General features: G+C 37.3%; 1 protein-coding gene across 10 annotated transcripts in view; it reads right to left on the minus strand.

The window, feature by feature from the left end:
• Positions 1 to 4,039: 4,039 nt before the first annotated feature.
• The window catches only part of cspg5a (chondroitin sulfate proteoglycan 5a), a 62,099-nt gene continuing 52,311 nt past the window's right edge, over positions 4,040 to 13,827 (minus strand). The window contains exons 4-7 of one of the 10 annotated variants that reach the window (XM_044116586.1): positions 12,434 to 12,512; positions 9,364 to 9,420; positions 6,472 to 6,573; positions 4,957 to 5,085 (exon numbers count right to left, since the gene is read on the minus strand). In XM_044116586.1, coding sequence (XP_043972521.1) covers positions 6,487 to 6,573; positions 9,364 to 9,420; positions 12,434 to 12,512 — 223 coding nt within the window. In that variant the 3' untranslated portion in view covers positions 4,957 to 5,085; positions 6,472 to 6,486. Of the gene's footprint in view, positions 5,086 to 6,471; positions 6,574 to 9,363; positions 9,421 to 12,180; positions 12,241 to 12,355; positions 12,513 to 13,827 lie in introns of those variants that run through there. The other 9 variants (XM_044116589.1, XM_044116582.1, XM_044116583.1 and 6 more) reach the window with 9 other exon arrangements.

The following is a 13,827-nucleotide window of genomic DNA, read 5'->3' on the forward strand; positions in this document are numbered from 1 at the left end:
AAGCACTCTTTTGTTATTTTGGCTGTAGCATGGTAAAAGCCAAACCCTTGTTCTACGCTTTGCTTCTTACAGAGGGTTCGCACCCTTGGCTACTGAGAAACAATTATTTGAAGTTATAAAGTTTTACCCAATCGCCAACATTTGTTCATGATGTATGTATTTCATCAGTTTGAGGCGATAAAGCTTACCGGAAGTTGCATGAGCTGTAAACAACAATCTTGATTGTGGGTTTTGATTTATGTTCATGTTGGAGAATGAATCATTACTTTCGTCTACTGCTATAGAGCCCTTTACAGTAGGTTTCCTTTAAGAGTCTCCACATATTTGGCAGTCTTCATGTCACCCTCTATGCAGACCAGCTGTTCAGTGCCAGCTGCAAAAAAAACATCCCTATATCCTGATCCCCCCACCACTATGTTTTAACATGATGCAAAGTTTGATGTGGATTCTCCATTAAACCAGAAGATTTCATTTATTCTGCTCTGAAGCTCTCTATAGGTTTGGCTAAAGTCTAGTGGGCTGCTATGTGTTATAGCTCCTGGTCTGAGAAGTGACTTCCATCTGGTCATACTAAAATAAAGACCTAATTGTTTAAATTGATTAGCAATGATTGATGGTTGTCCTATTTCCACAAGGGAACACCGGAGTTCTGCCTATAAGTGGCCATTATGTTCTTGGTCACCTCTATAAATAACTCACTTCTTTCCTGACTTGTTGGTTGTTTGGTTTTGATATTTCATAATTTGTGACAAGATGTTTTGAAACACTTTTATAATATTCTAGATGAAAACTAAAAGTCTAAAAGCACAAAGGGATTCCATCTTTCTCTGTTGCTTCCAGAGAGACGACAGTGCCGCCCTCACACTGCCTCACTTCTCTCTATTGGTAATATAATGCCCACTTGTTGCCATGGTGTCCTGCGGTACGTCCAGCGTTACTCATTTCAATTCAGTCAACTCTCTTTTAGTGTTGTTATGTGTGTATTTCAGCATGTGCAGTCATGTCCCAGCTTCACAAATTTGTATTTTTATGTGTTTTTTCCAGGCTGCAAGGAATAAAGAGGATAATAATCACTGCTGTTGCTGTTTTTGAAACCAGCATGTTGCTGTTTGCTATTCTTTATTCATAAAAAGTCTTTTATTTTACCTATTGGAGGCTGAAATGCTCTCTGAACCCTCTGTCTATTTATCTGAAGAAAAGGAAGGGCACCCAGACCTTCCCCCACCCTTCATCCATTACTTCTCCACCCTGGGAAGAGTCCGCCACAATGCTGTTGTTCAAGCCGTTACTTTCACGCAGAACCAAAGGAGAAATCCAACAAAAGGCTTCAGGCACTGCGGCCTCAGCTGAGACACATTCATTACTGTTTATCAGCTCCGGAAGAATGTGCATGTGTTTGTGGGAACCAATTTGTGAGTTAAGGAGCATTTTTAAAGAGACAAGGATAGTCTCTGAAGTTGAAACATATACTTGAAACTTAGCCTCTGGAACTTAGGGCAATGAAGGCAATTCAGCCTAAATTACCTCTGACTCAAAATTACTTGGTAAGTCTGGTGAGCATGGAGCTAAAACAATGTGCCTTAAAAATAATGTCCAAATAAAGAGCTGTTAAATAAAAAATTATATAAAAATAACCTGAAGTTCTTGATGGCTGACCTCAACTTATCTTGGATTTGAGACTTGAATGATTTGAGACTTTGATTGCTTTTAATCAATATTTAAGAGTTGGTGTAGTATTTATTTTTATGCATTTTATTCCAAATCATGCTTAGACAACCACACAAGTAGAGCTAGACTCAAATCAAGTTGAAGAAGTATCTTATGGCTGATTAGTAAAAGTTAGATCAAAAATACAAGATTTACAAAATGAGACATAGGGGGAATTTGATTTGATATTCCACAATTAATTATTCATTGTCTAAACTTGATCAGTTATATTTTTCACTTGAAATGACTGGAACTGCTATTCAAGTTTGTAACTCACATCTATTAAAAACTGTAATACACCTTAGAGTAACCTTACAAGATTGCAAAACTGTGTCAGTCATAAATGTATTTTTCATCTAATTCTGTTTATACACCAAATGTGCACCTGAAATAGCTTTTATTTGCAAGCACAAGTGTGTCAGCCAGCGTATAACCAGCTGGAAACAGCAAAGGCATCTCCAGAGGCATGAAACATGCAGAAGCAGCAGACTGGTTCCTGGTGATGATTTATGAGCAGTGAGGACAATTCCCTAAACAGTAAAGACTTTGCCAATGGTAGATCTCACAATCACATCATCAGCTAACTGACCTTTTATTTTCATATTTTTTTTGAGGGACTACCAGCACAGAGCTTGTATTAACACTGACAAGACATCAAAACTTTCTTAGGATCAATTTGAATATATATATATATATATATATATATATATATATATATATATATATATATATATATATATATATATATATATATATATATATATATATGTATATATATATATATATATATATATATATATATATATATATATATATATATATATCTTTTTTTTTTTTTTTACTTTCTGCTGTCTCAGTCTAAAACAATTCATCTTTTAGAGGACTGTTTTTATGGCACACTGCTCCAATTTTATTGGAATTGCTGGTCCATTTTGTAGTATTAAAAAACATTAGCCCTATCAATGGATCTTAAGATTCTTGCCTCACACAAGACGTCTTCATTTTTGCCCTTTCCATGTGAGCTATATATTTTTACAGTGCATAATAAAGCAGACTATAATACTAGAGACCCGACCTGGCATCACATTTAAATCCCTGTTGTTTGGAACAGTTCAAGTTCTCAATATTACCAAATTCAGCAGCTTTGACCAAGATAACCTTTGTGGAAAATTAACAAATTGATAAGGTAGTCAGATTTATAGAGTGATATAACATTTTAATTCCACCAAGGACAAGAAATGATTAGTACTCAAAAACTCAAATACTTTCCAAATCAGCTTACTTTACCTGTAAGCTAAACCTTTTGATATTTCATTGAAACATTTAATTTTCTCTTTTCAGCAACCATGTCACATTCAATATACACAGAAAACTGCTGAAAAATTGTCCTACCACTTTGGTGTGTAACCAGTGTTTGTCATTGCTCAAGTCATTTTATTATTTATGCCTAAAGTTACATTTACATGATATCTAACAGTCACAGGAATGCTAAACAGGTGGAGTTGAGCCCAATGCCACATTTAAGTTACTTTAAAATATGGAAATGTCCAAATCTGGGTTTTCTTTCTATACTCCACTTTCCTTCAACACTTATTTGGCCACTCTATTTTGCCCTTACAGTGCCTTGCAAATCTAATCGTGCCACTTTAACTTTCTCTCATTCTGTCATATTACAATTAGACAATTTATTGTATTTGATTATGATTTTACATGCCAAACAAATGTAAAAAAAAAAGTGTAAAACTGTTAAGTGAAAATAAAATGAGAATTTTCTTCCTGATCTATTTGATGTGTACTTTGGTCTTCGTGATGCCAAACTTGAACAACATCTATATATACATTTTACATTTAAGATAAAAACACCTTTGTGTGTAAATACGTCTTACACAAAACACCCAGTTGAGTTTATTTTCTTATTTTAAAAAGGGGTTTGAATTTTTTATTTGCATCTCTAATAATGTTTAAAAAGGTTTAAGAGGTTAAATGAAAAATCTGGAGAATGTGCCAATATTTTTATCTGTTTAATCATCCAAATAATCAATATAATAATCGATACTAAAATGATTATTAGTATAGGAATTATAGAGATGTGATGACTGGTAAAATATAACCTAGAAATAAACAAGAATATTTTACTTGTGTTGTAGTCTGGATAAAACACAATAAATTGTGTCTTTGGTAATGAAATGTTTAACTCTGGCTATATAGACACTAAAGCACATGTAGGACAAGGACTTAAGAAGCTGTGTTCAAAGCCATGCAGAAAGCTTTGGATTTAAAGGGAAGGAGAAAAGGGGAGACAACATGGAGGAAAACACAGGATTCAGAGAGGTCATGTTAAAAAGGTTTATTTCAACAACTGTCTGAGTTTCATTTGTTTATTCTCTGTTTGAAGTCCCAAAAAAGTACAAAAAAACCCAAAAAACAAGTACATCAAAGGATTAGAAATCACATCAATGAAAACCAAGACACATTGTGTTGATTTTTTTTTTTTAAATCAATCCGAGCAATATTTTTTTTTTTCCAATATTTATACATACTCACTGGATTAGTCAGACAAACATCAAAACCTCTCAGTAGTTAATTTTTTTTTTTTTTTACAACAATTTTTTCTGTACGTTTTAAACTTCTGTATGATTTCTTTCTTTTTACAAAATACACCAATGCAGGCAGGGAAAAGGGAAGGTGATTGTGACAGTGTTCACATGAAAGCGTGTTTATGTCTTGGAGCTCTTCACAGTATGTGTATGCTTCTAATGTCTGTGTGCGCATGTGTGCAGGTAAGATACAGAGGAGAAAGTGAAAGCAACAAGGAGGGGAGGGGCTGCGAAACATGGGCTTGACTGAATGTAGAGGATAGAGGGGCTTTGGGTGATTGGGATGGGGGCATATTTTAGCTGGGGCAGTGACGGCGGCAGAGTTGGTGTTTGTTTTTTTGTTGTTTTTTTTTATTATTATTTGCAGCGACTGAAGGCTGCTCGTGGCAGTGGTGCCGTGTCGGAGACAGTTGTAGACTGAGTTGGTTGGCTGGTATGTTGGCTGGCTGGTTGGTTGGTTGGTTGGTTGACCAGTTAGGCGCGTTCGGCAGCGGGCGACCCAAAAGCAGGGGAGCGAGGAAGGGGGTTTGCATCTTCCCGTTGCCGACACACCGTGTCGTTTTCTGTGTTTTGTTGTCAAGTTGCTGGGGGCTGTTTCGCGTTTTGTTTTGATTCACATCATGTTGTTCTGCAGTGAGTTTACCTCCGAGGAGTTCTCCTCGCCCAGGACCTTGTGGTTCTCGTGTTTGGGGGTCAGAGAGTTGTGGATGTTGAGGGAGTCGTCCTCTTTGGGCGGAGCCTTCACCGGGTCTTCCAGCTTGTTCTGGGAATGAGGATCATCCTACACAAGAATGGGTAATAGTGGAGGGATCGGGGAAAAAAGCACAGTTAGGATGGCTTAAACTGAATAAGCATTCATGTTCAGCTGCAACTCTGACCCTGGTGATTTGTAGTAACGTTTTTGGTTTTTTTACACCTTATGTAAGGTTGCAGTTTTTGAACCAGCTTCTTTCTCTACTCAGAACTACCCCATTAAACCAAATTCACTTTAAACTTAGAGAGGTCAAGTTGAAAAGAAACATTAATAAAGGAAATAACTGAGATAAGAAAATGTAAAATCTGAAAAGCAAAATAAAAAAGAATGTGCTGAAAACAAACTTAAATTAAACTTACTCAACCTTAAAGATATTCTAAAGTACCCAAGTATTTGGGAAACAATTTTAAGCCAAGTCTTATTTTTAAGACTTAGGTGCTTCTGTTACTATTCTTTAATGAATTATTGAATCCATTGTCATCAGCATAGGATAAAGAAAAATCTGAACAAAGGATTTTGCTTAGGTGATGCACGGACTACAATTTGTTAACATATTAAACAAAAAAACGAGTTTTTAAATGTTGCAGATATGGAGCAACTGACCAAAAAAAAAACCCAAGCAAACAAAAAATAAAAATAAAGAAACAGATGTCAGAAATAATTTACAATAGCAGAAAATTTATTGGTCTGAATGATCAACTGTTTAAAAATCACCATGCTTGGCTGGCATGTTGTCTATCGGTGGAGAGACTCTGGTGAGCTGCATGAGCGACAGCAATCCCAGCTCCCTTTACCCCCCACCAGGCAACCCAGGAAGCACATGCACATCCACATGCAAGAAAAAAACAATGCACCTCCCGTAAACAGTGAATATCGCTCATGCAGAACACCTTCAGTCTCTGCTGTCCTTTTATCATTTCAAAAATAAAAAACAAACAGTCTACCAAGCTTATTTTCAATGTGCACCACCATCATACATACCCAAGCAGTGGCTGGAGGACACAAACATTGTGCCTTAGTTGTTTCAGTTTAAGTCATCTGCATTTAATTAAGGTCAGAGGGGAAAAATTGATTATAGAGTCCATTGGAGCTCTGTTTTCCATCCTCTTAGCCCCATTAATTTTGCATGGCTTTATCGACTTGGCTGCACCGAGGCTTCCCAGGGCGTCAGTCTGCATCTCTTTGTCACACTGGGAACCACACTGAAGAATGCCCCGCCCACACACACACACACACCCACGCACGCAAACATACACACAAGCAGAGTATGGCCAGATATAGATGCTCTCTTGTTCACACACGCATTAAAGTCCAGACCCGGAGGCCTGTGCCACTTGCAAACACTCCCTAATTGAATGTTTGCATTTGAACTCAATGGTACTTTCAGAGAGGAAGAGCAGTGAGAGGATTTACCCGATGGCTGTTGGCCTAGATTGTAACTTCAGGCAGGACGTGTGGGTATGTCACTTCCATGGTTACGGGATAGGGGCCCTCTGTCCTCCCGTCAGCATGAAACTGGAAAATGTTTGTGTTTGTTGGATTTCATTGTTGTTGTGCATGGGTGGAGGGGTGCGGGCAGTGGGTGGGGGCACAGAGTCACGAGGACTTTTGTGTGGGAATAAACTTTTGGGGGGGAGTGGGAACAGATATAAACAGGGTTCTGATGATGAAGATGATGATGGAGGCACATGGACTGTTCTTGATGTCCTTCTTTTAGCTAGGATGGTATTCTGTTCACCGTACAATGCATCATAGGCCAGAGGAGACAGATTTCAGGTTGATTTATGATGGCAGTCATTATTTGGTTGAGTTGGTATGAGTTTGGACTACTTACTCATGTATTTTCTAAGGTTTATTTAACTGTTGCTTTTTCTGGGGTGTTAATGAAATATTTAAGGACATTTGTACTGATTAATGTCCACCAGGTTGTGAACTTAACAGATTCAGCAAAATGAAAGATGTTTGTTTCCTCAGCTGACATATAGTTATCAAAAGGCTCTTTATCAAATAGGTCTAGTTGATATCCCAGAATCCCTAGCACAGTTTCCAAATAATCATATTACAATATTACCGACTGTCTGAATTTATCCAATAATATAACAAGTAGAATCTTGATCAGAAACCAATCCTAATGTTCCAAACGTTTGACATTTAAAATAGCAATGCTTAAGTACTTCAAAGTGTTTGGCTACAGTTCCTTTCTATTAAAACTGTTGGAAATTTTCAGTTTGTTGTGAAAATCCAGAAGCAGTTGGAAGCTATGATCACAATACAGTTTCTTTTGATATGTGATTTGATCAGTAACTCTCCTGAGTTTTGTTGTTGTTGTGATTTTTTGTGTGACACAGTGACCCCTAAAGGCTAAAACTGGACAACCAAGCTAGAATTGGTAGAAAAATAAGATAATATAAGTTGTCATATGTTTTTTTTGATTTGTTATGACTTTATTTTTATAGTAACACTACACACTGTTGAACAATTTTGAAATAAATGGAATGGATTTCCATTAGGATGTTAATTGGTCCTTCTGATTAAAGAAAAGATATAATAACATGCATCATTTCTATCTGCTTGCAATTCTACACCAAAGAAAGCGATCACGTTCATGTTCAATTCAAGAAAACGTTGTTGTTGCAAAATGTAGCTTCAAATTACAAATTCGTCCATATTTGATAACGAAATAGAAAGCAATTTATGATGTATCTGCTTTCAGTTGATATTTGACTCACAATCCCATAGAAATATGATTTTAATGACTGAAATAAGCATTAATTGCTTACTGGATTAATTTAGTTAATATTATTTTTTGCTAAAACTCTGCACATTTACTCTCTGCAGTCATCATTTTCAGTTGCTGCATTATGAAAACAAGCTTTGTTTTTCTGGCAAGGTTTGCTCCTGCTTTGCCATCACAGAAGGATCTGCACCAATAACTGGTTATCTTTGCAAAGCAAACAAAATGCTTATGGTGTAACTTACTGCATGTGCTCTCCAGTTGGTCATTTGGTACCAGAACTGATTTCGCTAAACACCTTTGTCAGTGTTTTTAATTTATGAGTCAAACTGTGATTGATGGAAAAGATGTTGCTCCATATTTATAATGTGAAAACCTCCTGACATTGATAATAAATATTTTAAAAAGGAGTCTTCTGTCTAAGACTGTGTTGGCTAAGTCTGGATGAAGTTTTTGTGTGGTTGCCACTAATGTGAATCAACCCACCATGTATGTGTATTAAAATTCACTGTAATAATGTTTCTTGTTTGCATTTACAGACTAAATGTTTGCCTCTCTGTGTGTAAGATGCAGCAGATCTGTCTTTCTTTACTAAAGGATTTGAGATTGTTTGAATGGCACAGCATGATCCAGGACTGATTATTGTTTGTAGCTTTACATGGACTCCTGTCTTTGAAAGTAACACAGTAGTTTAGAATGATTTAAATCGGTTAATCCTGCTGAAAACCTCTGGTCAGCTCAATCGTGATAAGTCAACGAAAGCCAATACAGTCGATGGAAACCCTTTTAAAAATTACTGCCGACTCTGTCTGGGAAATGTATTTCCTGTGCAGAATTTATTTACTGTTGACAGAAAACAATTCCCCTCCACCATTTGCTGCAGGGGGAAGGATACGGCTGCACTCGGCTGAATTACTTTGAGAGGAAGATTGGGGACAAGTGGGTTCAATCCACCACCATGAATGAAACACAAAGCTTTCAATTACAGCAGAGAAATAACTGCCACAGAAAACAAGGACCTTGCATTCACCTTCTCAGTAAACAGGTTTTTTTGTAACAGGCTGTTTTCTTCCAGTCGAGGATCAGCATGTGTTTTTTGTTTGGATTGGACCGGTGATGACGTCAAATGTTTCTTTGCCAATGTTTAAGCCTAAGTTAAAGTTAAATGGCATCTACAGTTTCTGTCTGTCTGTCTATATATCTTACTTGTAATAATTGCATCAGACTATGGTGATAAAGCGATTGCACACACATTTCAAAACTAAAACTACATTCAGCAGGTGTTTATTGTGTATCAAAATCAAAAGTTAGAAATAACATTTCTAAAAAACAGTGAGTACTTCTGTGTTTTTTGTAGTAGGACTAATGGTTGTTGTGTGTTCGGTTTCATATGCTCTACTCAGTGCAAGACTGTCAACGTTTTCTCTAAAACACTTTTATTTGTATTTGTCCAGATGGACTGAGGTTTGGATTAATCAGTTGAGAGGGGTGACTGACAGGGCCACAGTAACAATGAGAGAGCTGTTTGGGAGGGTGACAGAGGTTTGGGACTGTCTGAAATTTGGTCTTACCTCACAGTCGGACTCCTCTTTGGTCTTACACTCCCAGGTGTATCTGCTCATGGTTTTCTGAGGGGAGGGGGACGGGGCAAAGGGTTATATTCCTCAAAAACAACCATACAAGCCATCCTCAGAAGAAAGACAGATAGGGGGAGAACGGAGAAAGACAGAGCTTGAAGTGGACAGAAAGAAGGAGGAAAAAGAGTCAGAGACCTAACGGATCAGCGACAATTAAAAGAGATTAAGAAGGAGACAGGAAGAAACAGAGATAAAATAGAGGTTGAGCATTGGAGACGGAGACCAAAAGCAGGAGTAACTGGACTTCCTGTCCGATGTCAGCTGATATTCCCAGCTGGATTCAGAATTGTTCCAGCAGAAACTCTGCAGTGGCTGTTAGTATGAACTGATGCAGCACCCACAGGTTTGGTCATTTCTGATGAGGTTCTAGGCCATAAATGCACAGACATGGAGTTGCTAGTTTTTGGTGAATTTGATTTTAGGGAGTATTTATGGTTTTATTGGGAAATTATATGTTTTGTGCTCATTTGTGGCTTAAAACTGTGTTGAATAGTAATTGGGGATACTTCATTCATTGTAGAGCTGGAGATAATTTATTCCCCGTAGAGTACTCCCCCTTCTGCAGTGATAACAGGATTACTAAACTGATCTAAAAGCAGGGTTGCGAGTCAATCAGAGCGTGATGCTGTGCTACTGAATATACTTTACCTCTTCAAACTATAAACTGTTTCTAGTTCATCAACATTTATTTTGAAGAGACACAGAAATTCACATAAAATCAATAGATACTGCTTTTTTTCCCCTCTAATGCGTATTTGTGAATTCACTGCAAATTTCGTGCAAAAAATAGTAAAAAATATTGGGTGCTAACTCCCACCTGCAGGTGGCAGTATTTTTTTATTTGTACTTCATCATGATGTGATTGTTTATGTTTTATACTTGCCCCAGATTCCACAGACTCAAAATTGGTTAATGGACATAAACCCAGTTAAAAACCAAGAAATGGAAACCAATAACACTGAATGAGTTGATTTCCATGGAGCAAGCTATCTCTAGAATACGTGACATCTTTTCACATTATGTTGACTGCGAAAAATTAATATTTTACTTATAGAAGTTACTATGTCAAATTAAATAAAAGTTATCAGTCAGTATTGGAATGATCACCACATCCACACAGTTGACGTCAATACTTGTCTTTGTAACATTGTATTGTAAAGGCTTATTATATAAGCACCAAAATTATTCAATCCATGAATCTCAAAAATACTTCACAGGGTACCTTCAGGAGCTCACAATGAAAGCCATTTGTATACCACAAGTACTATTCAATCCAGTGAATGGCAAGGGATTTTTAGGATATTGTTAGAAAGTGAAGATGGAATTTTATTTTTTTTATCTTGTGTTTTGGTGTTTTAATGGTCATTAGAGAGAAATTACTTGTATTTAGAATGAATTGGTGCATGAAAAGAAACTACATGTATACTTAGTAAAGAAGCCAAGTTCAAAGTCTACAGCCTGCAGCGTAAAGAGGCGAACAAACTACTGAAAGAGCTGTGAGAGGGTGGTACCACATACTGAAAATAAATGAAATTTTAGCTAAAGTAAAAAATAAAATCTCAGTTGTAGCACTACAGCAATCCATGCTGCTACAACTTTGGTGTTAGCGCAAACTAGCTACCCATGCTTAAGTTAGTGAGACACCTGTCAGCTCTGCTGCCACCTTTAGGCAGCAGGGAGGTGTTGCATCCCAGATGTTTATCCTGATAACCACCACTATTTTCTCAAAAACCCAACACGTTTAGCTTACCTGTTGTGATGTGACTCCTTCGACCCATAAACTCAGAATAAATAATTGTTTTAATTATTTTTCATCTTTCCCTCTTTGTCTATATACCTTCAGGATAAACAAGTTATGAAGACATTAAAAAAAAAGAAAACAGGAGGAGCTGCGGAGGCTGACATGGCCACTAGGTGGCGCATATAAGCGACAAAGCAGACATGCCATGACATAAAATACAGATGCAAAGAGGTGATAAGAGAGAGAGCAGGTTAGAAGGACAGAGAAAAGGCAGGGCTCACTGCTAGGATGTTTTTTCTGTCCTAAAACGGTCAAATTGTAACAAAAAATCTTTAAGACTTGAGCTTGCTTGGTTTCAGGGGAAAATTGAAGCCCTAACCCCCTGGCTGTGTTTGTAGCATCATCCAACCACAGCACCAAGCTACGTTGTGCTTGATCTTTTGTGGAAACTATACTCAGAAGAGAATGTTTTCATAGCTGCAGGGAACTAAAAATAAAACCAAGCAAGATAATAATGTCATGACTCTAAAACTCTGTTGGTATTTATCTCTTTGTTTACACTCTATAGCAGCCTTTCTGACAGACTTTTATATCTGGAAAAGAAATATGATTCATGATTGTTTTTCATTCGTTCTCTATTCAACAGCAGATCCCTCTTAACAGAACACCTTTTGCCATTAATGATGCAATCCAGCTGATTCAATCTGTAGGAAGCTTAGGCACGTTTTGTTAAGTTGGTAAAGGATTGAAATTCAGATTTCAATAACTGCTGCTGGATTTGGAAATGTGGGTAGATCTCAGAAAATCTCCAAGTTAAAAAAAATCTAACTATTGCATGCCTTTGAAAAGCTAGGCTTTTCAAAACCAGAAATATTTAAGAAATAAATATACCCTGAGGGAAAAAAAAAATTGCGTTCAGAGACTGATAATCATTGGGCTTCTGATCACAATCCCTCTGGTCCTATTTGAGTTTTGATTTCCTGTCTCATTAATGAAATCTCTCACTATTGATCCTGGCACTTGGGCCCCGCCAGTCCTCTATCCTTTAAGCTTATAACACCTCAGAGTATCTGAGAATACTCATGCCCATGCATGTTGCGGGGAAGCCGAGGGCCCGAGCAGGATTCAGGTTGGGAGGGAGATGCAGAAGAGGGGTGAGAGAGAGAGAGGCGAGAACCACGTTACCTGACAGATAATGTTATCATAGTAAGCCAATGCACGGGCATGAGGGACGTTAGGAGGGGTGTCGCACAGTTTCCTTACATTTGGGTGGGAGCCCTCAGCGATGGTGGACAGCGAGAAATTATCATTGTGCTGCTCCGATGAAGGCCGGTACTTACTGCTGGGCGCCAGCGGGGTGGAAAGGGTCGAATGGAGGGAGAGACCAAAAAACAGAAAAAAGGAAAATTTAAGAGATTTGAGGTAAAGCAGTAGGGGAAACATAAACATAAAGGAGCATGTGGGATGTTCTAGAGAAAAACTCAAGAAGTTCGGAAAAGAGACAGAATGAGTTACAGGACAGTGAAGAAAAGTTAAGGAAGAGAAATGACGTGGAAGAATACAAGTATTAAATGGCAAGAAAACGAATATGCAGGTTGTGGAGCAACAAGAGGTAAGAGATCATACAGTGAGAAAGACGGGAAGGAAAGCATAAGAAGGATGGAGGGCACAAAAGCAGCATCAGTTAGACAGCTCAACATGAGAAATGATAAAAACAGAAATAAACATTTATCTGTGATGCAACACACTGACAATAAAATGTTGCCTGCTTTTAAATTTAAAAAGTAGAAAAAATTACTTCTTTTTTACTTTTTAAATTAAAACAAAGCAAGAAATAACAGGACATTACGTCCCCTTAATCTTAAACTAATATTTGCTCAAGTTTAGCAAATCTTGATTTGTATATCGCAGCAACAAGGGTGGCAGCCCTAGTTGATGCAACAATATATCACAAGTATATCATCATCACAATATCAACGGTTATACCACAAAGGACTACTTGGGGAAGCAGGTGCTCACAGCAGACACAAATAACATTACTCAAAAGGTTAAAGGTCACAGAAGTGATTGAAACTTATTATCCCCATTGCGAGATTTTCTAAAATCTTATAGCACTGCACATAATTATAATGAACACGTAAAATTTTGTTTGCTTTCAGGAAACCCTTAGCAGCCAGAGCAGCAATGTAAGAGCAGTCATCAAACAACATTTCACAGTTATTGATCTAAATTAGTTCCTCTCAAAGATAATTTCCTTCTATCTATTAGCAATATAACATGAATCAAAAGCTTCCTTGCAGGAGAAGACAGTATGTAAGCAAACTTGTTTTTTTGTTTGTTTTGTTTACATGTTTGGATCAATATCATTTTACAAAGTGCAGAGGTGAGAAATAAACAAAGGCAGTCCTAGGATGTGGTAGAAGTATGTGAGATCAGACTGCACAATGGCACAATAAATCTTTAAAAGCCCTAATTCTCATCACAGGACCTCCAGCAGGCTCCTCCAATGCTCTTATGTAGCACAAAAAATGTTAAAGTTTCATGGGACTTTGGGAAGGAGGAAGACTTTGTTCTCAAAAAAAGGTTTGGAAGAGATAATCTGAACAAAAATTAAAAACAGTATTCTGGGAATATGTGAAGTTCAACAAGAATGCAGC

Source organism: Gambusia affinis, linkage group LG05 (genome assembly GCF_019740435.1).
Source record: "Gambusia affinis linkage group LG05, SWU_Gaff_1.0, whole genome shotgun sequence".
Taxonomy (NCBI): Eukaryota; Metazoa; Chordata; class Actinopteri; order Cyprinodontiformes; family Poeciliidae; genus Gambusia; species Gambusia affinis.